This window comes from Macrosteles quadrilineatus, unplaced genomic scaffold (assembly GCF_028750875.1).
Source record: "Macrosteles quadrilineatus isolate MER2022 unplaced genomic scaffold, UCM_ALF_1.0 Scaffold_1__1_contigs__length_201487025, whole genome shotgun sequence".
NCBI classification, from domain to species: Eukaryota; Metazoa; Arthropoda; class Insecta; order Hemiptera; family Cicadellidae; genus Macrosteles; species Macrosteles quadrilineatus.
This window is the reverse complement of record NW_026542594.1, coordinates 146,933,981-146,957,502: the sequence shown is the minus strand read 5'-3', so window position 1 is coordinate 146,957,502 and position 23,522 is coordinate 146,933,981. Positions and strand designations below refer to the sequence as shown.

Sequence of the window (23,522 nt, the reverse complement as noted above, 5' to 3'; positions counted from 1 at the left end):
ATCAACGGATACATCATTTCACAAAAAATATTATATGTTTGTCTAGACACAATAGCAGAGTGAAATACAGTAGAACCTCTTTAATCCGAACCCCCGTAATCCGAACGTCCACTAATCCGAACCCCTCATTGCTGTACTCTATACACAGTACAGCAGTTCTTTATTGTATACTGTATTTAATTTTACAGTAGTGTTTATTCACTATGTTAACTACTGTATTAAATAAACACTGTATTTTACTTTATAAAACCTTTTTTCACTATTCCCAAAATAATATTGATCAATTTTAGCCATGTTTTAGCTATTGTTATGTAAAAACAACAATATGTTCTGTAATCCAAACTATTCAATAGTCCGAACTACCCCTGGTCCCAATTAGTTCGGATTAAAGAGGTTCTACTGTAGTAATGTTCATTGGATAACTTATCTGGCCTCAGCTACCCAGCGCTATATACCCAGACTTTACCTGTACAACTTCAATGAATTAACTTTATAATCATCTGATTGCTGAAAAAACTTTTTTTAAATCATGAACGTTGCAGTTTAGAGAGTTCGTTGTGTCCTTGACAATTGGACAAACCTAAACAAAATGAAGTCTAGGAAAATATGACTCATTTGGTCTTTCCTGTCTACTCTTTGTCCAGGATTTTTTTGTAGCAAAACTATGAAACGTTCTAATCAAGTTTATTTAATGAACTAAGTTTTATCTTCAGAAACTTAATACAGCTTATTATTTTTTTTTATCTAAAAAATTGCCTTCAATTAATACATTTAAACCATATATATAATCTAAAGTAATCATATCGCCTAATCAGAATTTTTTCTTTAAAAGTTATATAGGTATTAATACATTTTATTTATTATCTCCACAACATTCTACTTTTTTCAGTAATTTACAAATAGAATTCGACAGTAGTATGGGCTAATCCTTATGAACTAATAGGCCTACGTTATCAATAAAAAAATGAACATTTATTCAAAGTCAACCCTCCACAAAAGTTTTGCAAATATCAAACATTAGAATACACTACATATACAAAATAATAATTTAATATAAATGGAATGGATGGATAACATCAATAACGAGTTATGGCTAGAGACTGTACAACCCAAAAAAGGCACGTCACAAAACAAACACTTCCCTAACATTCAATATTTTATCATCCTCAGTCTGATGTAGATTCACTCTTAGTATCAAAGTGATACTGATAAAGCTTATACTTTAGTACATGATTTCCTCATAAAACTTGTGATTTTTCCGTTCTAGTCAGTCTAGTCTTAAACATTTCAGCAGGAGGTGAAAGTTATGCTGGTAAAGTTATTCATGTAATTTTGTGTGAATACTTTAAACTTACAATGAAGTAGAATTCCAACCACCAAACATAAATATTCCTATCTGTTGGTTCCCACAAGACACCATGATAAATACTGGTGATGGTTTGTACCGAGTGTGAGAGGTCTACCGTGGGAGTGAGTGGTCAAAGGTCAACTTTGCTCTGATTAGAGTCACTGTGATTGTAACTGTGCCATGGATCAACATCATCTCGTACCAGATCCACTGTTGAATCATTTATTTGGTGTTAATCTTTTGTAAGATTACTAATTTACTGTATTTTCACATAGTACAATTTTGTTATTCAAGCTAAGTAATGAGAACAGCATTGTTCAATATGACTCATGTACATTGTTTAATTTTGATAAAAAATTTGAAGTCGAAAAAATGAAACTAAAAATAATTATAGGATTATTTATATCATCAATGACTGTATCTTCCCGAATTAATAATCCTGTTAAACTAAATTGGAACATTTAGTTAAATAACTCAGGGTTAACAGTCTACACTGGTACCTATAACAAAATGTTATAATAACTCATACACTATGGCAAAATAAATAATGCAGTAACGGTAGTGTGTTAACAGCAAATAATATTAGTGTGAAAACAGGATAACCTTATTAATTCTTTATTATTGTGGTCTATGAATAATAAATACTACTGGTCGTCCAGTGGTCGAAAACTCAACCAAAAACATGTAATGTACATGTATTGACAATTGGATACTGAAGTAGACTCCCATCTATATGGACCAGCTGTTGCCAGCTGTCGTTTTTTTTTTTTTATTATTAAAAAACATGTAGTTGTGTGAGCCATTCACCGAAAGCGTGGCTTAAATTCTATTTTATACCTTATTTTTTCTTGCTGACAAAGTTGATGGGTCATAACAGATGCTATAGCCCATTCCAACAGTTTGACTTGGTAAAAAACATTGTGTATTCGACAGAAATTTAGTCATTTAGATCAGCGCAGTCTGTTGGTGGCTCACATCAACTACGACGAATCTAATATAAAAAAAAAACTGGTGACAACTTTAATATGGGGATGGAATGTAAAGGTGCAGGCTTCTCTATTTTCACCCCACGCTGTAAATAAAACATGTGATTAGAATTTCCTCTATTTGTTTTGTTTTTATATTTATATTTCATTGTTATTTCGTCACCAGCATGGCAACCCATAAAGCCCATGTTAAAAGTTTTTAAATTTCAAATTAATTTTTTGTGCTTATATTTGAGCCTATTTTAATTTTTAAAGGGATTCTGCACTTCTAAAGGAAAATATCTTTCTAACGGTATGTGTAGATTTCCCCTGCGATGCACACGAGCTGAGAAAAAAGGTTTTAAAGAAACATGCTTGCCTATTAATAATAAATGAAAGTTGGATACTATTAAGATTGACAAAGAAAGTTAGATACTAATGTCTATATTAATTTGAAACTGATTTATCAATTAACCCCTTAACTTGATTGGAATATACCCAATGAATGAAATCTCTTTCAGAGCGATTTATGATGGAGATGAACACCAAAAGTTCATGGAGCAACTGGACGCCCGCATCAAGAACCACGACCGAGATATCGAGAGGATGTGCAACTTCCACTATCAAGGGTTTATTGACTCCATCAGGGAACTGCTTCAAGTCCGCTCTCAGGCACAGAAACTCAATGTGAGTAGAATCAACATTCAAGCTGAATTAAGATATTATTTTCCTAACCTCTTAGACTTTTGAGTCAAACACAGCCGATAAAACTGAAATTATATCACACCTTCTATAATTTTATTAGTTATATCTTTTGGTTTGTTATCTGCTGGCACACTGGAACTAGTGTATAGGGCTTTAAAGTAATGGCAAATCTATCTTAAAATGCTCCACCATTAAAGGACTAACTTCTTCCTCTCAATATCTGAAATAAACGTCATCATTTTAAATTAAATAATTGTTTAGCCTACATTATTTTATTTCAGAGTGAGGTTGTGGAAATGGACGAATCTCTACAGAATTCGGCCGCCAATGTGACAGAGAAGGCAGAAGAATTAGTGAGGGCTCGCAAAGTAGAGAAGAACATTGCAGGAGCAATTGAAAACCTTTCTCAGTGTCTCCCTGTTCTCAACACGTATGCCAAACTCCAGAAGCAGATGAGTGAGAAGAGGTTGGGATGTTTAAGTTACCTTAAAACTAGGTGTTGTAGTGTAAATATAGCACCATGTTATCTAATTAATACATTACATGCCCAACATTGAAAAAGAAGGAATTAATAATATAATATATAAGACTTACCGTCTTGAAACAATCCAGTTTTTGTACTCAGTGTACAGCTGTTTCGGCTTCATAAAGCCATCTTCAGCACATTCTTCTAGAGGTCAATTCATTATAAATATGTGAACATTCTGGTTCTTGTCAACTTTTTACAACACATTTTACACAACATAAAAGATGAAAACATAAACTTTGGTAGGCCTACCCTACTTGTATGTAATTACTTGTACTTCAAAAGTGAGGTTATGTCGCGACATACAAGTAGGGTAGGCCTACCAAAGTTTATGTTTTCATCTTTTATGTTGTGTAAAATTTGTTGTAAAAAGTTGACAAGAACCAGAATGTACGCATATTTATAATGAATTGACCTCTAGAAGAATGTGCTGAAGATGGCTTTATGAAGCCGAAACAGCTGTACACTGAGTACAAAAACTGGATTGCTTCAAGACGGTAAGTCTTATATATTATATTATTTAAAAAGCAAATCCTGGTCAGCCAACCAGAAAGTAAGGAATTAATCTTAATTTTATTGATTAAACAAAAATACCATAGGTTACTGCCAGATATGTTTCAAATCAATACCAAAACTTGGAAACACTTCTTCATTGAAATTTGAACTACCGTACACCACTAACTGATTGAACAATCATAGAATATTTAAAAAAATTGGTGATTTTTACTTGAGATATTCTACTAGGCCTAATAGACTCATTTATATACGAATATGAATGGCCCAGTTTTTTTTTTTGCCTCTAAAGACTTGAAATGATAAAGTGAATTGGTTGCGGGTCCAGGTCTTACTATGTGACGTACGGTAATAGTTAACTCCCTATATGGGCAATTCGCTAAAAATAACTAATTAACTCTTTGAGTATCATACATTCTTACAGAGCTTGTACTATTATTCTTCATTATTTTTAGTTTAGTTTTTGAGGCGGGGGTATTTAAGTTATTCTATGTTATTCTCAAACAGTTGTTATAAAGCTATTATATCATAAAGCTAGTTCTCCAGTTTATGCTTGTTTTATATTTCAGGTATTATCCCGCATTAAAAACATTAGAGCAGCTGGAACACCATCATTTGCCAACAGTCTCAAACTACAGATTTTCTCATCAGATGAAGGAAAGCATCCCAAAGTGAGTATAGTGAGCATTCTTGTATTCACTGGCTGTAACTGGCTGGGTAGCTGAGTGGTTAAAGTGCTCCCCTACTAATCAAAAGGTCGCCGGTTCGATCCTGAGAAAAGTCAGTAGCTTTTTGATGGTTCGAAACTGGACCCAGCTGTTCCTGATCATTGGGCTTTAAATAAATGATCCTGGCTAATGAAACAGCTGATCTTAGTCAGTAACAAAGCTACACAGATCATCTCACACCATTCTAAACTCATCCTTCACTCATATTTGGGTTAAAATACGCACCTAAGTGGCGTCCCCATCTTAATGATGGAAAATTGAAATTGAAATTGAAATTCACCCTTTGAAAAGGTGTTACGAGTGTATCACTAAGGATGAAGATTAAATTTTAAGACAGGTGAACATGTGATTTTGTGCTCCCTTGAATTTTGTATATTTCAGTGGTAAATCCCAATTTTTAAACCATCATTTCGGTATGTAAATGTATAGATAAACTTCTTCTTGGGATAAGAGACCAAATAAAATTGGAGCATTTTTCTGAAAATATAATTAAATTCCAAAAATCAACTGGTGCCTGCATTGACATAGGAGAAGAATCCAACTGGAAATCTCTGGAGAGGCCTGCCCTACAGTGGATTTTTACAAAAATTTAAACTTTTAACTACAAAGCACACGTCAGGAAACTCTATGATGCTACTTTTTTTTTTAAATACAGTCGAACCTCTGTAAGACAAATTTCAAGGAGTAGGGGAAAAATCATATAATTGTGGTATTCTTAATAAAGAGGTTCGTTTTATCGAGGCTTAAACTGCCATCATTTGTCTGCTTGCAAAACAATAATTTTATTGTTACATGTATTTTTTTGTAGTCTTGACCAGGTACCTAAAAAAGTTTCACGTTTGGGTTTTAGATTAAATATTTGACTTTTTAAAGTTTCGGTTTAGGTTTTTTAGGTACAAAATTTTTGGTTTGACCGCTTTACTTTACTTGCCATGGTGACTCTGAGTCAGAGATGACTCATTTATGCCCTGCCAGGCAACACCAAAGTTCACATTTTCACACATTTATTGACCACAGTCTTGTACATTAATCTCATGTTGTTGTTTAAAACATTACAGGTTAAGAGAGAGCATTAAAGAAGCTTCAATGTCAGATTTGAAAGATTTTCTTGAAAACATTAGAAAGTTTTCTCCAAAAATTGGTGAAGTTGCAATGAGACATGTAAGTATACTATCAGATTGTATAGTAATAGTAGGCTATACTTTTAGCTAGCTTGTATGTTTTTATCTATTCATTGAACTGTAGTGAATGTTTATAAATCGATAAATATTTAATATTTATTTGTGTAACTAGTGTGTGAAGTGGCACTTTGCTGCACTCAAGAAACTTTCCAGACTCGCCTGCGGCTTGTGCGTAATTATTCCTCTCATATGCAGCAAAGTGCCACTTCACACACTAGTTACACAAATAACTATTCAATATTTATCAATTTATAAACATTACACATTATATTTTTCCTACAGTTACTATAGAGCATCTATATATTAATACGCAAGCAGGTTTCTTTTCACAGTCATAACTCGATAACGGTTTGACGGATTTTAACGTTTGAGGTGTCTAATTAAAGGTATTTTTACGTAGATGTGCAAATACGTCTTAGAAAATTAAGAAATGGCACCATTTAAGTACACTTAAGGGCTAAAGTTTGGAAGGCGGCGCTATCTGTTGACATTTGATCAAACTCATTCACTTTTGTTTACAAATAACATATGGACGTACTGTAGTTTGAAATAGTTTTTAAGGTTAACCACAGACTGCAGGACTTAAAACTTCCAGAGTAAAGCTAGGACTTATATTTTGTTTCAATCTGTTAACTAAGTCTGGTTCATAAATAAATAGTTTCCTGGCAAGACCTGACAATAAATTGTTTGTAATAGTTTAATTTATTTACCTTATATCGTATTTTACTGAATTATCATGTATTTTTGGTTCCAGTTCTGTGTGATTAAGTGAATGTTTGAAAGTTATAATTCACATTGTAGTTACCCGTTACATTACCATATTATGATGTAATTTACAATGTGTATCAAAATTCTTTTGTTGTGTTTTCTGTTGATTGGTTAATTAATTTTATTAATTAAATTTTGGTTCATATTTTATCTGTATTTAATATTAAATGCCACCAGTAAGACGAATAACTGTGAGTGGCTGAAGGGAACGCAATCGTGGCCGCTTGCATCAACATCTCAATTTGACGGATAGAGTGGAAGTACCGCCGTGGTGATCATCCAATCTCGGACAAATGAATGTTAAATGTTTACATTGTGGTAGCTTACATTTTAAGAAAAGACTGGCCGAGACAGTTCAATTGTTACTCTTTGTTGCCGTAAATGAAAGGTTCGTTTACCTCATTTGCGGAAGTCGCCATACTTTCAGGAACTTATTGGAAACTCCCAATCTGAAAACAGAGCTGAGAGGCTTGGCTCCAGAAATAAACTGGATAAAATTTGTCAATTCAATTCCGCCTTTGCCATGGTCAGCTCTGAAGCTCATTTTGACGAGAGGGTCATACAAGGGATCTACAATTTCAAGATCCATGACAAGTTTTACCACCGAGTAGGTAATCTAATACCTCAAGAAAGTCAGTCATGATCCTGAATACGCACAGATCTATAATTTCATCTATAAGTAAGAAAAAAACGTAATGAAAAAGTAATGCTGGAAATAGGGTTACAATGCCAACCCATTTGCCCAATCTTTTAAAACTGTGGCAGAAATTTGTAGGCACGAGTGCTCCGAGGAGTCAAGCTAGATTGTTATGTACAGTAAGAGACAATAGAAGTGTCTTTCCTCGCTACAATTATGCTACCTGTACAGATGTCACAGCTATTTTAAAGCTGAAAACAGAGCACCGCCTAGCGAAATAATCTTAGTTTTTTTATTTTTTATTTTCAAAATCTAATATTGTTAAACGTGAATCCGTTCTCGACAGTCGTTAAATCCGCACTTATGTTCCCAACCTGGGACTTTAGTAAGGACCCCTAATTTAAACACGCCTAAAACAGGACATACCGTAGAAATAGTTTAACAATGCTATAGTACGTGTCGTACTGGTTGGCGTCAAGAGAGGGACTTTGCTACATTAGGTCCGAAAAGATCACTTTACTGTGTGTGGTTGACATCTACGTGATCATATAGGGCACCCGCCCTACAGTACATAAGATATAACCAAAGAAGTATGAGAACGGATCTAGGCCTACATTTAAATATTGTTGATTACTTTTATAGTTCTTTTCAACATAATATTTTTCACATTTATATAATCAAATTACTTTAGAGTGACTCTATGATTGAAGTTTTGCTGTTTTTTGTTCTTTTTTTTTGTTTTTTTGTTCTTCAACATTTTATTACAAGTTGCGGTTTTGCTCGATTTCGAGCAACAGGTTATCTAGTATATTTAATTAGTCTTTTAAACTCTATTCAACATGTTAGCGAATTTCCCTATAGGGAAGTATGTTACCGTAGGTCTCATGGTAAGACCTAGGCCCGGGACCGATTTACTTTTTCATTTTGGTGTCCTCAGAGGCCAAAAACACCATTCGTTCAAATTTTTATATATATATGTCTCCATCCGCACGATAACTTGAGTAATTTTTGTCCGATTTTGATCAAATTTGGTTTGAAGGTGTAAGGCGGGATAAACTTGAACGAGTTCGCGAACCAGCATGATCGGACCATGGGAACGGGGTTTAACGGGGGTAAAAATGGGTTTTTCTAATTTTTTACCCTTAAAACACAAAACTTATCAATATTTCTCCAGACCTTTTTAAAGAGCTTAAAAAACAAATAATTTAGTATATGAAAGTGTTTTTGTACGGTGATTGGTTACGAAGAAAATTCAAAAAATTGTTAATTTAAAATTCCCATGTTATTATTATGGAGAATATAATATGTTGTAGTTGGCTTGTTTTTGGATATATTTTGATCAAACTTGGCGAATTTATTTATTTCATACTAAGCTATTGATATTTTAATAAAAAAAACACACTTTATTAGTTTCCCTATAGTAGCTAACCTAGGTATTCGTTATATAAATGTTAATTTAATATATTAATTGAAAATCAATCCAGGCAAATGGAAATTCGCTTTGTCGGCAGGTTTGCTGCAGCGGGGGTATTTTTAGGTTAAAAGGTTAAATACAAGCGATGAACTTAAAGTGCTGCTAACTTATTTTCAAGCGTACATATATTACGTACCCAATAAAAGTACACTGTTTTGAGTTGTTTGGTTGGAATACTGGAGTGCGGCAAAAATTTTAGTGTGGCAAAAGTAAAATGAGTGCGGCAAAAATAAGTAAATGCATCAATTGGCTACTTGGCGTGCTATAATAAGTGCAAGGAAGCCCACTTTGTCAGGTACGGTAACTGTAGGAAAAGGTGTTTTGAATGTGAATCACTTAATAATTAATGAACAGCTGTTCTTTCAAATCAAACAACTAAGAGAATGATCAAACTACCCTTATATTTTCTCAGACTGCTGAGCAGATGGGAAGCAGTGATCAAGGTATAATTGGTAAAAAGAAGAAGAAACAAGCTCCTCCACCACCAAACCCATTCACAGGTACTTCTTAATTTACATTCATGCAGCTTTATACTTTTTCATTATATAATCAATTAAATATCTGTTATATTATGAAATATTTTATTAAATTTGTGTCATAAATATAAGATCCACAATCTTGTTCCATAAGTAGCCTAAGATGAAAATTTCAAGGCCTGATTGATTTTCTAAATCAAATCTTAGTAGGCCTCAAAGATTAATTGAAGCAGAGTATTTTAAATTTAAGAGTAGTTCGTTCAGAAGTTTAAAAAAATCTGAATTTGCTGTGGTCCTTTCCTTATGATACATCTTTATAAGCTATGCTCCTTGATCTGCAAGAGAGATTATAGACCCCAGTGTAAGACTGGACACAGAGGAGGACCTTAGTGCCCAGGATCTCATAGACTTCTCTCCTGTCTATCACTGTCTTCTCATCAAATGTGTCATGTCCTTATGAGATGTCTTTGTAAGTTATGTTCCTTGATCTGCAGGAGAGATCATAGACCCCAGTGTAGGACTGGACACAGAGGAGGACCTTAGTGCCCAGGATCTCATAGACTTCTCTCCTGTCTATCACTGTCTTCTCATCAAATGTGTCATGTCCTTATGAGATGTCTTTGTAAGTTATGTTCCTTGATCTGCAGGAGAGATCATAGACCCCAGTGTAAGACTGGACACAGAGGAGGACCTTAGTGCCCAGGATCTCATAGACTTCTCTCCTGTCTATCACTGTCTTCTCATCAAATGTGTCATGTCCTTATGAGATGTCTTTGTAAGTTATGTTCCTTGATCTGCAGGAGAGATCATAGACCCCAGTGTAGGACTGGACACAGAGGAGGACCTTAGTGCCCAGGATCTCATAGACTTCTCTCCTGTCTATCACTGTCTTCTCATCAAATGTGTCATGTCCTTATGAGATGTCTTTGTAAGTTATGTTCCTTGATCTGCAGGAGAGATCATAGACCCCAGTGTAAGACTGGACACAGAGGAGGACCTTAGTGCCCAGGATCTCATAGACTTCTCTCCTGTCTATCGCTGTCTTCTCATCTAATGTGTCATGTCCTTATGAGATGTCTTTGTAAGTTATGTTCCTTGATCTGCAGGAGAGATCATAGACCCCAGTGTAGGACTGGACACAGAGGAGGACCTTAGTGCCCAGGATCTCATAGACTTCTCTCCTGTCTATCGCTGTCTTCTCATCAAATGTGTCATGTCCTTATGAGATGTCTTTGTAAGTTATGTTCCTTGATCTGCAGGAGAGATCATAGACCCCAGTGTAAGACTGGACACAGAGGAGGACCTTAGTGCCCAGGATCTCATAGACTTCTCTCCTGTCTATCGCTGTCTTCTCATCAAATGTGTCATGTCCTTATGAGATGTCTTTGTAAGTTATGTTCCTTGATCTGCAAGAGAGATTATAGACCCCAGTGTAGGACTGGACTCAGAGGAGGACCTTAGTGCCCAGGATCTCATAGACTTCTCTCCTGTCTATCGCTGTCTTCTCATCTAATGTGTCATGTCCTTATGAGATGTCTTTGTAAGTTATGTTCCTTGATCTGCAGGAGAGATCATAGACCCCAGTGTAGGACTGGACACAGAGGAGGACCTTAGTGCCCAGGATCTCATAGACTTCTCTCCTGTCTATCACTGTCTTCTCATCAAATGTGTCATGTCCATGTCCTTATGAGATGTCTTTGTAAGTAATGTTCCTTGATCTGCAGGAGAGATCATAGACCCCAGTGTAGGACTGGACACAGAGGAGGACCTTAGTGCCCAGGATCTCATAGACTTCTCTCCTGTCTATCGCTGTCTTCTCATCTAATGTGTCATGTCCTTATGAGATGTCTTTGTAAGTTATGTTCCTTGATCTGCAGGAGAGATCATAGACCCCAGTGTAGGACTGGACACAGAGGAGGACCTTAGTGCCCAGGATCTCATAGACTTCTCTCCTGTCTATCGCTGTCTTCTCATCAAATGTGTCATGTCCTTATGAGATGTCTTTGTAAGTTATGTTCCTTGATCTGCAGGAGAGATCATAGACCCCAGTGTAAGACTGGACACAGAGGAGGACCTTAGTGCCCAGGATCTCATAGACTTCTCTCCTGTCTATCGCTGTCTTCTCATCAAATGTGTCATGTCCTTATGAGATGTCTTTGTAAGTTATGTTCCTTGATCTGCAAGAGAGATTATAGACCCCAGTGTAGGACTGGACACAGAGGAGGACCTTAGTGCCCAGGATCTCATAGACTTCTCTCCTGTCTATCGCTGTCTTCTCATCTAATGTGTCATGTCCTTATGAGATGTCTTTGTAAGTTATGTTCCTTGATCTGCAGGAGAGATCATAGACCCCAGTGTAGGACTGGACACAGAGGAGGACCTTAGTGCCCAGGATCTCATAGACTTCTCTCCTGTCTATCACTGTCTTCTCATCAAATGTGTCATGTCCATGTCCTTATGAGATGTCTTTGTAAGTAATGTTCCTTGATCTGCAGGAGAGATCATAGACCCCAGTGTAGGACTGGACACAGAGGAGGACCTTAGTGCCCAGGATCTCATAGACTTCTCTCCTGTCTATCGCTGTCTTCTCATCTAATGTGTCATGTCCTTATGAGATGTCTTTGTAAGTTATGTTCCTTGATCTGCAGGAGAGATCATAGACCCCAGTGTAGGACTGGACACAGAGGAGGACCTTAGTGCCCAGGATCTCATAGACTTCTCTCTTGTCTATCACTGTCTTCACATCTACTTTGTCATGTCCTTGTGAGATATGTCTTTGTAAGTAATGTTCCTTGATCTGCAGGAGAGATCATAGACCCCAGTGTAGGACTGGACACAGAGGAGGACCTTAGTGCCCAGGATCTCATAGACTTCTCTCCTGTCTATCGCTGTCTTCACATCTACTCAGTACTGTCATCACGAGATGTTTTTGAAACATACTATCGCAAACAGAGGAAGAAGCAAGCAAGACTAGTTCTTCAACCGCCTACTAATATGGTTTGTTAACAATTGATGCATGATAATTTATTATGCATGGTACCCTTAAAATTGGAAAACGCCCAATGGGTGACTGAGTAAATTTGCAGCTGCAATAAAATTGCTAGATGTACAGGCTTACATGATGGCTTATGTAGTTAACCATAACAAAGTCTTTAGAAGTACTCTGTATTTAACTAGATTAAAAAAAAAGTAGCAGTTTAGGTTTGCAATAACAGATTTAAGATTATTATCTAAATTACTAATTTGAAGATTTTTCAGATGTCATTTGACAATTTTCAATGATACTGTTAAATTTTTTACCTTAGCTATGTTAAATTGTAAACTTCCTTTGTCCGTTAAATCTATTAAATTATTTGGACTATATTTAATTTTGTTACCGCCATAGACATTGTTCTGTCAGTCAGTTGACAATTTAAATAAGAGACTGTTTCATTTTCACAGCATGAATCAATTGATGGGTACCGAACTTACATCTACAGCGTTGTTGGATTTTTCGTTATAGAAGATCATATCCTCAACACAGGCAATGGATTAGTAAATCGCTCATATCTGGATGAAGTTTGGGGAATGGCCCTTTCAAAGATAATGAATGCTCTCAGAACCCACTCGGTAAGCACACAGCATATTATTAAAAAACTTGAACTATTGTTTATAGTTTTATTTTAGTTTCTCTTTAATTTAGTTGATGATCAACCCATTGATGTTGGAACTTGAACTTCAAATGTTGACGTTGTTATGTAGGTTTGATAACTCATTTTTGCTTTTTACTTTTTATATTATAATAATGTAAATTAGGAAACTATAATAGTTTTAATTGTACTAAAGTCTGTTCTGTCTATAATTTTTTTTTTTCTGATCAAAAGTATCGTTGTACTGAAAGTGATTTTCCCGCACCTGCTCCAATTATTGTTGACTTGGCTTCACCTCGCAAATTAAATTTAGTGTTCTTGTTCGACTTTGCCTCTCGCATGAAACTTGAGCGTTCACCGGAAAATACCACTTTCGGCACTTGTAATGAAATATACTATTCTAGAACATTCACAGTTTAGAAACATTTGAAGATAAAACCTACGTACTAACTTATCCACTTACTTTTCCAGGCATACTGTACAGATGCAAATCTCATGCTGAAGATAAAAAATCTGATCATGTTGTTCAGTACTACGCTCAGGGTAAGTTTGAAGTGCTCACTTGATACATTTTTGATTTATTTCAAATTAGCATATTACGTGTATTTAGTGTTAACCCTTTTAGTTCCACGATTTAATAAAAATAATGTTTACTTAAGGTTAAGTACTTAGATTAGCAGTAGGCACTCAATATCATGGTTGAAGATGCAAGTTTATTTTCCAGTTGTGAAAGCAAGACATAAAATATAAACCTTGTAAATCAAGCTTAGTAGTAATAACTACTAAGATATCATGAAGATTTTACATGTTTTTGAGCTGTAAATTATACTTTAAATGATTACAAGCTTGTTGATATTTACAGAACTATGGGTACTCGGTAAACCAGTTGTCTGAACTTTTGGCAGAAATCAGAGTTCACTATAATGAAGTGCTCATGAAGCGTTGGGTCCAAGTCTTCAGAGAAATTCTCGATGAAGAGAATTTCCTTCCCATTCAGGTAAATAATATGATTAGTCTATAAACTCGGTAGATAAAAGCTTTCCTAAAACTGATGGTTATTAGGAGGTGATAAATTACAAAATGGTATAATAGTCCAGGCGCCAAACGGGTTGAGTATGCACTGAAAGTCTGACAAAATTTGACTTTTGATTATTGTTGGGGACATCTAGTAGATGAAAAAAATCGATGATGTCGCATTTCTAGGGTGGTCACAATTCGGGGGGGGAGGGGGGGAAGTTGCGTGGGTCATCAGTTTACGTTTCCGCGTCTAACTCACAAACGGTTAATGATAGAAAGGTGAATTAAGCGTCTATCTACGCCTAAATATATTATCCTTCAAAAAGGTTATTACAACCTTTCTTCTATCTCTTATACTTTAGGCGCTAATCAACATTTATTGCAAAAAATTAGATTTAAAAATAATTTAAAATGAAATATTGGAAATATTGCGCTTGTTTAGGGCATGTTACAAACTATTTATGGTTAGAAAAACTAACAAGTTGTACAACAGCACCAAGTTTAAAGAAATCTGTGCAAAAACAACAGAGCTACGTTAATTTCAGTAAGAGTAAACGTGGAAAATTCATAGTAGTATCGAGGCGCGCATGGATGCTACGTAGCCCACAATCAATATAGGTTTGATGTTGTAAGTAACTATGGGAAAGCTGAATTTTTCTATGCTGTTAGACCATGTTGATCATTTTCCCGAAAGTCAACACTCCTCCCCCCTTGTGCTTTCCTCTAACCCCCCTTTTTAGATAAATTTACTGCCTCTTAGCAATTAAGCTATAACTTTAAAACGGGTAAGGATAATAATGCAATCTTTTATTAATCATTTTGCGTTACGATAATCTACAAAAATAATTATTAGATAAATAAATATTTAAAAAGAATTATGATAGATTTCTGAAGAAGAAGAAGAAAATGTGTTCATTGTAATAAAATATCAATACAGTGTTTTTTTATTTAAATGCAAAGAACAATGGTCAAAGACCGTCTGTTTTGTGTTAGACACACTGATTTTAAAATATTTTAAAACAGTTTAAAAAAATTCTATGAATCACATACAATTATTCATGAAATAAACTGATTTCAACTACAGAATATACACAAATAGCACTACATAGTAATAAAGATCAGATAACAATTGAATGAATAATAAAATTTAAATGTAGCCTACTGAGAATCAGAATTTCTCTTGCAAACAGTTAATAATTCATAAAACAAACCTGTTACTTTTATAATTTACTTTGATAGATACTTAACAAATAATATTTTATAAACTTTTTAAATTACATAGATTTTTCCCATTTTTGTATTGATATCTCAATTCTTAAATTTAATAATTAAACTCCATTATCAATTCCCACCCTTTACTCCACGCCCCTTTGAGATAATTTCCAAGTGCCCACCAATCTTTGCCATTTAAAAATTAAAAAAAAAAACTCATATTCATTTAAATATAACTTGTTGGACCAAAATTGACGTATCTTTTTTTTTAATTGGATATTCTGCTATAAAAGGGTACACGTTTCATCCCGGTTGAGATTACATAGTGGACATACATACATTTTATTTTCCATATAGAGTTAACTTTTTATTAGACGACCCCCTTTGTTTGTAAAAAATGTTTTTATGGATGGTTACGAATAAAAAAAATATATCCACCATTTTCCAATATGGCCAACAACTTTGTTATTTCTTATGGAATACGCTGTATTTTAGTATTATTTTAGAATTTAAAAGCTATTTTTTTATTCGTGACATTTTTTCTCTAAACCTACCCCATTTAGGAGTTACAGCGTGTTATATCTAAAAGAAAGGCTTGTGGTGTACATTCGGCATCCTGTAGCTCATAAACGAGTAAGTTGAGAGAGAAAGTGCAAAGAATAAATAAGTCACATATAAGTCCTCGTTCAAAAACATATATAAAATACGTTAAAAAATACTGATTTTGTTGTTTTAAAAATGGCCACCATTTTCAAAAACGGTAGCTTACTTTGTTATTGGAACAATTTATTTTATAGTTTTTTTAAAATGTAGATGTGATTTGAAAACTTGTTTATTCTTTGTATTTTCGCTCTTGAACTTACTCGTTTATGAGCTACAGGATGCAGGATGTGCTCACAAACCATTTCTTCTTCGATGTAACTCCTAAACAAGTAGCTTTAGAGAAAAATGTCAAGAATAAAGAGGTTTAAAAATTGTGCGTTTACATTCTAAAACAATCATAAAATACAGGGTATTCCATAGGACTAACAAAGTTGTCAGCCATATTGGAAAATGGCGAACATATTTTTAACTAGTATATCACTATAGTCTGTATATGTACTGGATGAGCTACATAACGTTAATATAATCTATATAAAGCGGCAAATTCAAATACAAAAAACCATAATATACGTAATTTTTTTCATTGTTGCGGTGCACAAAAAAGCCAGAGTCCTGTACAATCAATATACTGTACTATCTATAACCACTATATGCAAACAAACTGTTAATAACTATGTATCATTTTAAAATGTAAACTATGCACCCCAAATGTTGTATCAAAACATTTTGTTGTGCGACCTCGTATAAAAAAATCGACAAAGAAAAGTTTCATAAATTAATCCGTAAAAAACATTTTTTTATGTTTATGATATTTTTTAACTATGAATATTTAGGATACCATGGTAAATACACTTTTTGTAGAATATCGTAACGCAAAATGATTAATAAAAGATTGCGTTATTATCCTTACCCGTTTTATAAAGTTATAGCTTAATTTCTAAGAGACTGTACATTTATCTAAAAGGGGGGGGTATAGGAAAGCACAAAGGGGTAGGAGTGGGGACTTTTGGGAAAATACTTATCTCAACATGGTCTAACAGCATAGAAAAATTCAGCTTTCCCATAGTTACTTACAACATCAAACCTATATTGACTGTGGGCTACGTACCGTCCATGCGCGCCTCGGTACTACTACGAATTTTCCACGTTTACTCTTACGTAATGAAACGTAGCTCTGTTGTTTTTGCCCATATTTCCTTAAACTTGGTGTTCTTGTACTATTTGTTAGTTTTTCTAACCATAAATCTTCTGTAGCATGTCTTAAACGCGTACAATATTTCCGATATTTGATTTTAAAGTAGTTTAAAATTTTATTTTTTGCAATAAAAGTTGATTTAGGCCTAAAGCATAAGAGATAGAAGAAAGGTTGTAATAACCTTTTTGAAGGGCATATATTTAGGCGTTGATAGACGCTTAATTCACCTTTCTATCATTAACCGTTTGTGAGTTAGACGCGGTAACGTAAACCGATGACCCGCGCAACTTCCCCCCCTCCCCCCCGAGTTGTGACCACCCTAGAAATGCGACATCATCGATTTTTTTCATCTACTAGATGTCCCCAACAATAATCAAAAGTCAAATTTTGTCAGACTTTCAGTGCATACTCAACCCGTTTAGCGCCTGGACTATAAGTGGTGATAAATGGTAGACTATGTAAAATATCCATGGTATTTTAATTTAGGTGAACTGTACTTTTTGTGAGCTATTTTAACTACATTACGTTTAGGGAGGTAAATGGAGTTTTCTGCCTCAGACAACCATTAAACATTATGTTTACACCTAAAAAAGCTCAGCTAAAACTACATCTGATTTTAAGGGGAAAAATCAGTTAACTTTAGTATATCTTTTTTCGTCATTGCAACAATCATATTTACTCATAGAGATAAAATAAAGTCAATACTCACCTATGGTGTGAATTAACGACATTCAGCCAAGCTATTAAAAATTACTGGTTAATTAAATAGTCAATAGTCAATCTTTTATTTTCACATTACGTTACATTACAAAATTCAGCAAAGCTGACGTTTCAGGTGAAATTGTCATAAAGTGCACTAGGTAGGTACTACAACTAAAAACAAAACCTAAGACTAATAGACCACATAAAATTACTAAAATTAAGTCAACACATCATTTATAAAAGAGTTAACATTGTAAGCCTGTGAATGGGCAATTGTAAATCATCTCTATTCCTAGTCAAGTAATTATGATTGTAATTTTCATTGTTAAAGTAATTTATATTTTTTCAAATAAAAAGTAATGTTATTGTAAAATATACACAGATGTTAAATTTAATAATTTTGGTTCTTTATAAAATAGTGTTTTGCATGATTGTCTAGGTCTTGAAAATGTCAATTCTCAGAACTCTTTTTTTTTTTGAATTTTAAAAATGTATTTAATTGGATTTATTAGTGTTGGATTTTGGACTATTGCCCCAAAATTCAACGCCATATTGCATATTTGAGATGAATAGAGCGTAACATATTTCCACTCTAATAATAAGGTCAATATACTTCTTGTAATATACTTCGACTTAAAATTGATTTATTATAGTCCTCGCCACCCTAACTTGAGGCAGCCCAAGGCCGCACGCCATATATCTAGTGCGGCCTTGGGCTGCCTCAAGTTAGGGTGGCGAGGACTATAGTGTATTACGTTAGTAGTGGTGTGTTGCTGTGCGAGCACGATAGTTCAGAATTGTCTTTTGAGTGCTGTAAAGCTTGCCGGGCGAGTTACTTGCGATACTTTACATTTCACCATTCAGATAAACTAACATGTTTTATTTAGTATAGTAATTTTGTATTCCATAAAATAAAGGTAGGCCTACCTTCAGATGGATTTAACGAATAAAAAAATGGAATACCTTTATAATTTAAATTAATTGCAATAGTACAGTTTCAGTTTGTATTGTTTTAGGTGTTAAATCCTTTCCTCAGATGTGAGAGATACCTGTCACTCACAGACATATTTGCCACTGATTCAGAATTTGATGGTTTTATATAAATACACACGTCCATTGGATCAATTATTTCTTCATGCTCTTGTTCTTGTAATATTCCAGTACTAAGTAATACATTTTGTTCTTAGGGTTTCCAAAGTAACCTCCTACATATTTAAATCGCTATTCAATACTATTTTTGGGTGATCCTTATTTTAACATTGTATTGTTGATATCAGGTATTTATTCAAACAGTTGTTCAAGTGCACTGTAAAGTGCTAGTAGTAAAGTACTACAAGTACAGTGCTGTGTGCAGTAAGTAACTATGTACTGTACTGAATGGCAAAGAGTAACTTCTGGCCTACAAAATAGGCATAGAAAACAGCTATTTCTGGGTAGTATGATGGAAACAATTTTATGTCAATTATTGTAATCGTGAAACTTAAAAACCACAATTAATTGATACATTAAGTGTTGTAAATACAAACATCCTACTATAATTAGGTATTTAATGTTTAGTATTACTGTATTATATCTAATGTTTTCTTACTTGGTCTGTTTTAGGTATCAAATCAAAATGAGTATGATGAAGTGGTCGCAAGTTTCCCTTTTCACGATCCAACCCTTGATAAACTTCCTTTCCCCAAAAAACTACCTTTTTCTCCTCTTGTACCAAAAGTCTATCAGCAAGTGAAAGAGTTTATTTATGCTTGCCTCAAGTTTTGTGAAGACCTCAACCTCAGGTACAGAATTTTGGTTGTTTTGTTATTTAGAATGTGAAACCGTTATTTCATAATTGTAGTTTTTTATGAATAAAGTGACATAGTGATATAGTGTACTTATGAATAAAGATTCTTGACTATAAAAATATTGCTTGGTTGTCATACAGTTTTTTTTGTTTGTTTGATATACACATTTTATGATTATAAACAAACATTTCCTTGGAGTTATTGAAAAAAAAATTATTTATTTTTTAGACATTTATATTGGTTTGTCATTTGAACAAGTTGTTGTTTCTGTCTATAATCAATTAAAGACTTTTATTTGTGTTTATTTATGTGATATTTGAAATTTTTAAATTAGTTATTGAAGCTTATGTCAAATTGCAGTCAAGGTGAGATTGACGATATGATCCGCAAGTCTACAAACCTTCTGCTCACAACGTCGTTCAGCGGATGTTTGTCGTCCATATTCAGGAAGCCTTCACTGGCTCTGATGCAGATCATACAAATACTGATAGACACTGGCTACTTGGAGGACGCCACCAGTTACTTGGAGGAGTTTGTGTCCAACATCACAGGGTAAGATGGACTACTGCAGTGTTATGATTATTCATAATCATGTCAAAACATGTATTATTTGATCCAATTAGCCACAACTAACTGCTTATTACAGCGTATTATGATCTGATTATATTACGCTATGCCTCATGTGAAACTAATTGTTTAACCCTTGTGCCATACTGAGAGAAATGACATACCTAAAGGCTGTAGTGATGTGATAATTTAGTTGTCACCTAATTATCAGCTGACAGATGTTGAAAGAGTTTTGTTATTTTTGGTTACTAGGAAGAGAGACACAACAACAAGGATCAGTGTATTTTAGGCTTCTCAATAAAAACTGATTTAATTTATTTGTAATAACCAATTGCTTGTTACTTTAAAAAAGTATGTTCAATTAAATCAATCATTTTGGTGGGAAATCTTTAGACTTTTCATTTCAGATATTTCTACTGGTATAAATAAAGTCTTATTTTAATACGAGGTTCTTTCAAGTTTATAGAACAACATCTTTACAACTTTACATTTTCATCTTTGGATAGGTACCCCTTATGAATATAATCCATCTAACTTAAGTTTTTAATGATTAAAGAGTTACAGTAAAATTTATATTGACTGTTACTCCATGGATTTGATTGATACAGCCGTAGATCATTTTGCTTCGTTGTTGAAGTTTCGCGTGCGAAAGAAGAAGATAATATACTGGGTTCATCCCATATATATAGTGAGCGACTTGTGAAAGGACAGTTCCATGTTTTGTATAATGACTTAAGGGAACATCTAGAGAAGTTTTTCAAATATTCAAGAATGAGTGTCGGGAGTTTTGATGAACTGTTAACACCTATGAGACCAGCAATTTCATATCAAGATACAAACAGAAGATTAGCTGTTTCAGCAGAATTCCTGGCGGGAGACTGAGCGACACAGCGACAATTTAGTCGCATGTGTGCGCGTCTACACTTGTTTCAAAGGATACCAAACCTGGAGTGATAGTCTCGCGACAATTGAGTTGCAGAGCTGTCTCTGGCAAATTGGGTCCGGGAACATCGGTTGCAACAGTTGCACGACTGTCCCTAGACTGTTTCCTTGGTGTGCGCACTCCAATTTAAAACAATGGTGAACATTTTAGTCAGGCAACTGTTGCTAGACTCAAAATCGCCTGTGTGTGCCTGGCCTTAGAAATGACTAAAGTTTAGAAAATTAAAACTATCGGAAAGAAATAACGCAGTGAATGCGTGATACACATAGTAACATTTTATTTGCAGTATATACATATTGTTTGTTTAGATTTGATCAATCAATCATTGAACAGAGATTGATACTTGATGAAGGTTCCATGGTAATAAATTTGTCATATCTAAGGAGCTATTCTAAATTTAGCATGGTCTGTGAATAAACGAATGGTGATATTTTCTTTATATCAAGATACTGTTCTCAAATGTATATTTTTTAGTTTTCTAATCAGAGACAAAAACTAAGTACACAATATTAACAGTGTTTTGATTTGAAGGTCACCGAGGGAAGGTCAGTTGGGGGCGCGGGGGCAAGGTCACCTCTTCAGAGTAGCGCGAGATGATGCTGAGCGTCAGATCTGTGACAAGCTTAAAGCCAAACTGGACGAGTTCCTGGAGCTGGAGGACTACGATTGGATGTTGATTGAGCCGCAAGGACACGCCTCTAGCTACGTCACCGACCTCATAGCATTCCTGCATAGCACCTTCCAGTCCTTCACAAACTTGCCTGTGAGTAGGCCTCTGTGCTATATCACCAACCCCATAAACCTCTGGTAATAGTATATTGATTGTTTCCTCTGCATTCACATTCTTTTTCTGTAATTTCTACAAATGCCATTAAGATAGTGAACTATTACTAATAACTATTAAAATAAATTTTGTTGTAGCCAAAGGTTGCTCAACAAGCTTGCAAATCAGCTTGTCAACACCTTGCCAAGTCAATGCTGGATTTCATGCTTAATGAAGATGTGAAGCAAATTTCAACAGGAGCATTGCAACAGATCAACTTGGACACAATACAGTGTGAACGTAAGTAGAAATCAAGAAGAGAATGACTTAATGAAGTACTTTAGTGAGTGCTTTACATTAAGTTCATTCACTCTAATGTACTCGTATTATTTTAATGATCAAGTATAGATGGACATGATTGTACTTTAGTTGGGGACGGGTTAGGATTTGTTTCCTGTGCAAAAAGAAGTAGTTCTAAAAGTCTTGAGTAAACATTCTTGCAGATACATCAATAATGACAAACAAAATAGGTCTAAATGTGCACTATTTGTGGCACAGTTCTATGAAAACCAATAATGGGTAAAAATACACAGGTAACTGAAATTTATATTTAGTGCAATTAACTGTGTCATTAAACATCAGTCCAATTTTTTAAAGATATCCTTAGCTAACCATAAACAGGTATTAAACTGACGATCATTGCATTTTTGAAGACCGTGGGTCAACATGTCCCACATTTGCAGCGTTATACCGGCGACATCCTGCGATTGTGGAGACTTCATCATCGTCACTCGCAACATGGCAGAATCGCTGACAATTGAAACAAATCCCGTTCTGAGAAAATCCCAAATCGAATGTAATCCCTTCTCGATGATAGGGAATATATTTTTCCTGAAATTTTTTGCCCATCTATAACCTACCCCTAATCCAAATGCTTACTGGTTTCAAATACTGTGGAAAGGGTTTATAATACACCAGAGTCTTGCTAATCCAATCTATTTGGAACCAAACCCTGTTTGAATTACCAAACCGTTTTTGATTAGCAGGAAATGCAGCAGAATTGCATCAACAAATGTACAACATTGTACATTAGCATATATTCTCCTGCCAAAAAACACCGCGATGGTCTCCCGCTATCACGACAACATTGTCATAATTTCTAGTCATTGCGACAACACCCATGATCATCTCCCACAATCATGTTCTTATTACAAGATGACCTTAAAAGGGAATAAAGAAACACAATTCATGAATGTATTTCTGGCTATGAGCTATTGGTTATCATTTAATATTTCTTGGTTCCGTACAAAATTCATGTGCAATTCACAAACTTTTTCCCCATCATCTTCATCAAAATTTATGTACTATACCCTGTTTTCTTGGTTTTTCCGGTCAGCTAGAACTGTATTTCAGAACACAAAGCTTTGTTTTTAATTAAAGTACCTATAGTAAAATTTTCTTCCCAACAGGTGGTTCGGATTAGGCAAATGTTCAGACTGGTGGGGTTCGTATTAGTGGAAATCGGCAAAATATCTTTACACTTGACAAATTCTACTGCTATTAGTAAGATTTATAAAACAGCTGGGTTGGTAAATTTTCTTCATAAGAAATACATTGGGATTTTGATGGCCTGTGAGGCAAAGCCCGAGAACACAGGATTGACATTTATCACAGGAATTGATAAAAGGAGGTGTCTACACAAAAAATACTTAAAAAATCCGTCCATTTTTTACGGAGGAGTAGTGTTTTGTAGAAATCGCCTTCCTCGTATTATATACAGGGT

The 23,522-nt window shown here is 34.6% G+C and overlaps 2 protein-coding genes across 3 annotated transcripts in view; one reads left to right on the top strand and one right to left on the bottom strand.

Moving 5' to 3' along the window:
* LOC128986782 (E3 ubiquitin-protein ligase RNF103-like) overlaps positions 1–1,459 on the bottom strand; it is a 29,688-nt gene extending 28,229 nt beyond the window's left edge. Inside the window, exon 1 of one of the 2 annotated variants that reach the window (XM_054407321.1) lies at positions 1,356–1,459. The gene's annotated coding sequence lies outside the window, so the exon portion shown is untranslated. Of the gene's footprint in view, positions 1–1,147; positions 1,265–1,355 lie in introns of those variants that run through there. The other variant, XM_054407306.1, reaches the window with a different exon arrangement.
* The window catches only part of LOC129001362 (exocyst complex component 6), a 35,727-nt gene that overhangs the window by 1,774 nt on the left and 10,431 nt on the right, over positions 1–23,522 (top strand). Inside the window, exons 2-19 of the mRNA XM_054428630.1 lie at positions 2,835–3,000; positions 3,300–3,484; positions 4,627–4,728; positions 5,844–5,946; positions 9,258–9,345; positions 9,816–9,924; positions 10,735–10,817; positions 11,199–11,307; positions 11,506–11,588; positions 11,817–11,900; positions 12,125–12,318; positions 12,763–12,930; positions 13,422–13,493; positions 13,813–13,947; positions 19,282–19,460; positions 19,827–20,018; positions 21,508–21,739; positions 21,898–22,039. Of these exons, the coding sequence (XP_054284605.1) occupies positions 2,835–3,000; positions 3,300–3,484; positions 4,627–4,728; positions 5,844–5,946; positions 9,258–9,345; positions 9,816–9,924; positions 10,735–10,817; positions 11,199–11,307; positions 11,506–11,588; positions 11,817–11,900; positions 12,125–12,318; positions 12,763–12,930; positions 13,422–13,493; positions 13,813–13,947; positions 19,282–19,460; positions 19,827–20,018; positions 21,508–21,739; positions 21,898–22,039 (2,426 nt within the window). The remainder of the gene's footprint in view (positions 1–2,834; positions 3,001–3,299; positions 3,485–4,626; positions 4,729–5,843; positions 5,947–9,257; positions 9,346–9,815; positions 9,925–10,734; positions 10,818–11,198; positions 11,308–11,505; positions 11,589–11,816; positions 11,901–12,124; positions 12,319–12,762; positions 12,931–13,421; positions 13,494–13,812; positions 13,948–19,281; positions 19,461–19,826; positions 20,019–21,507; positions 21,740–21,897; positions 22,040–23,522) is intronic.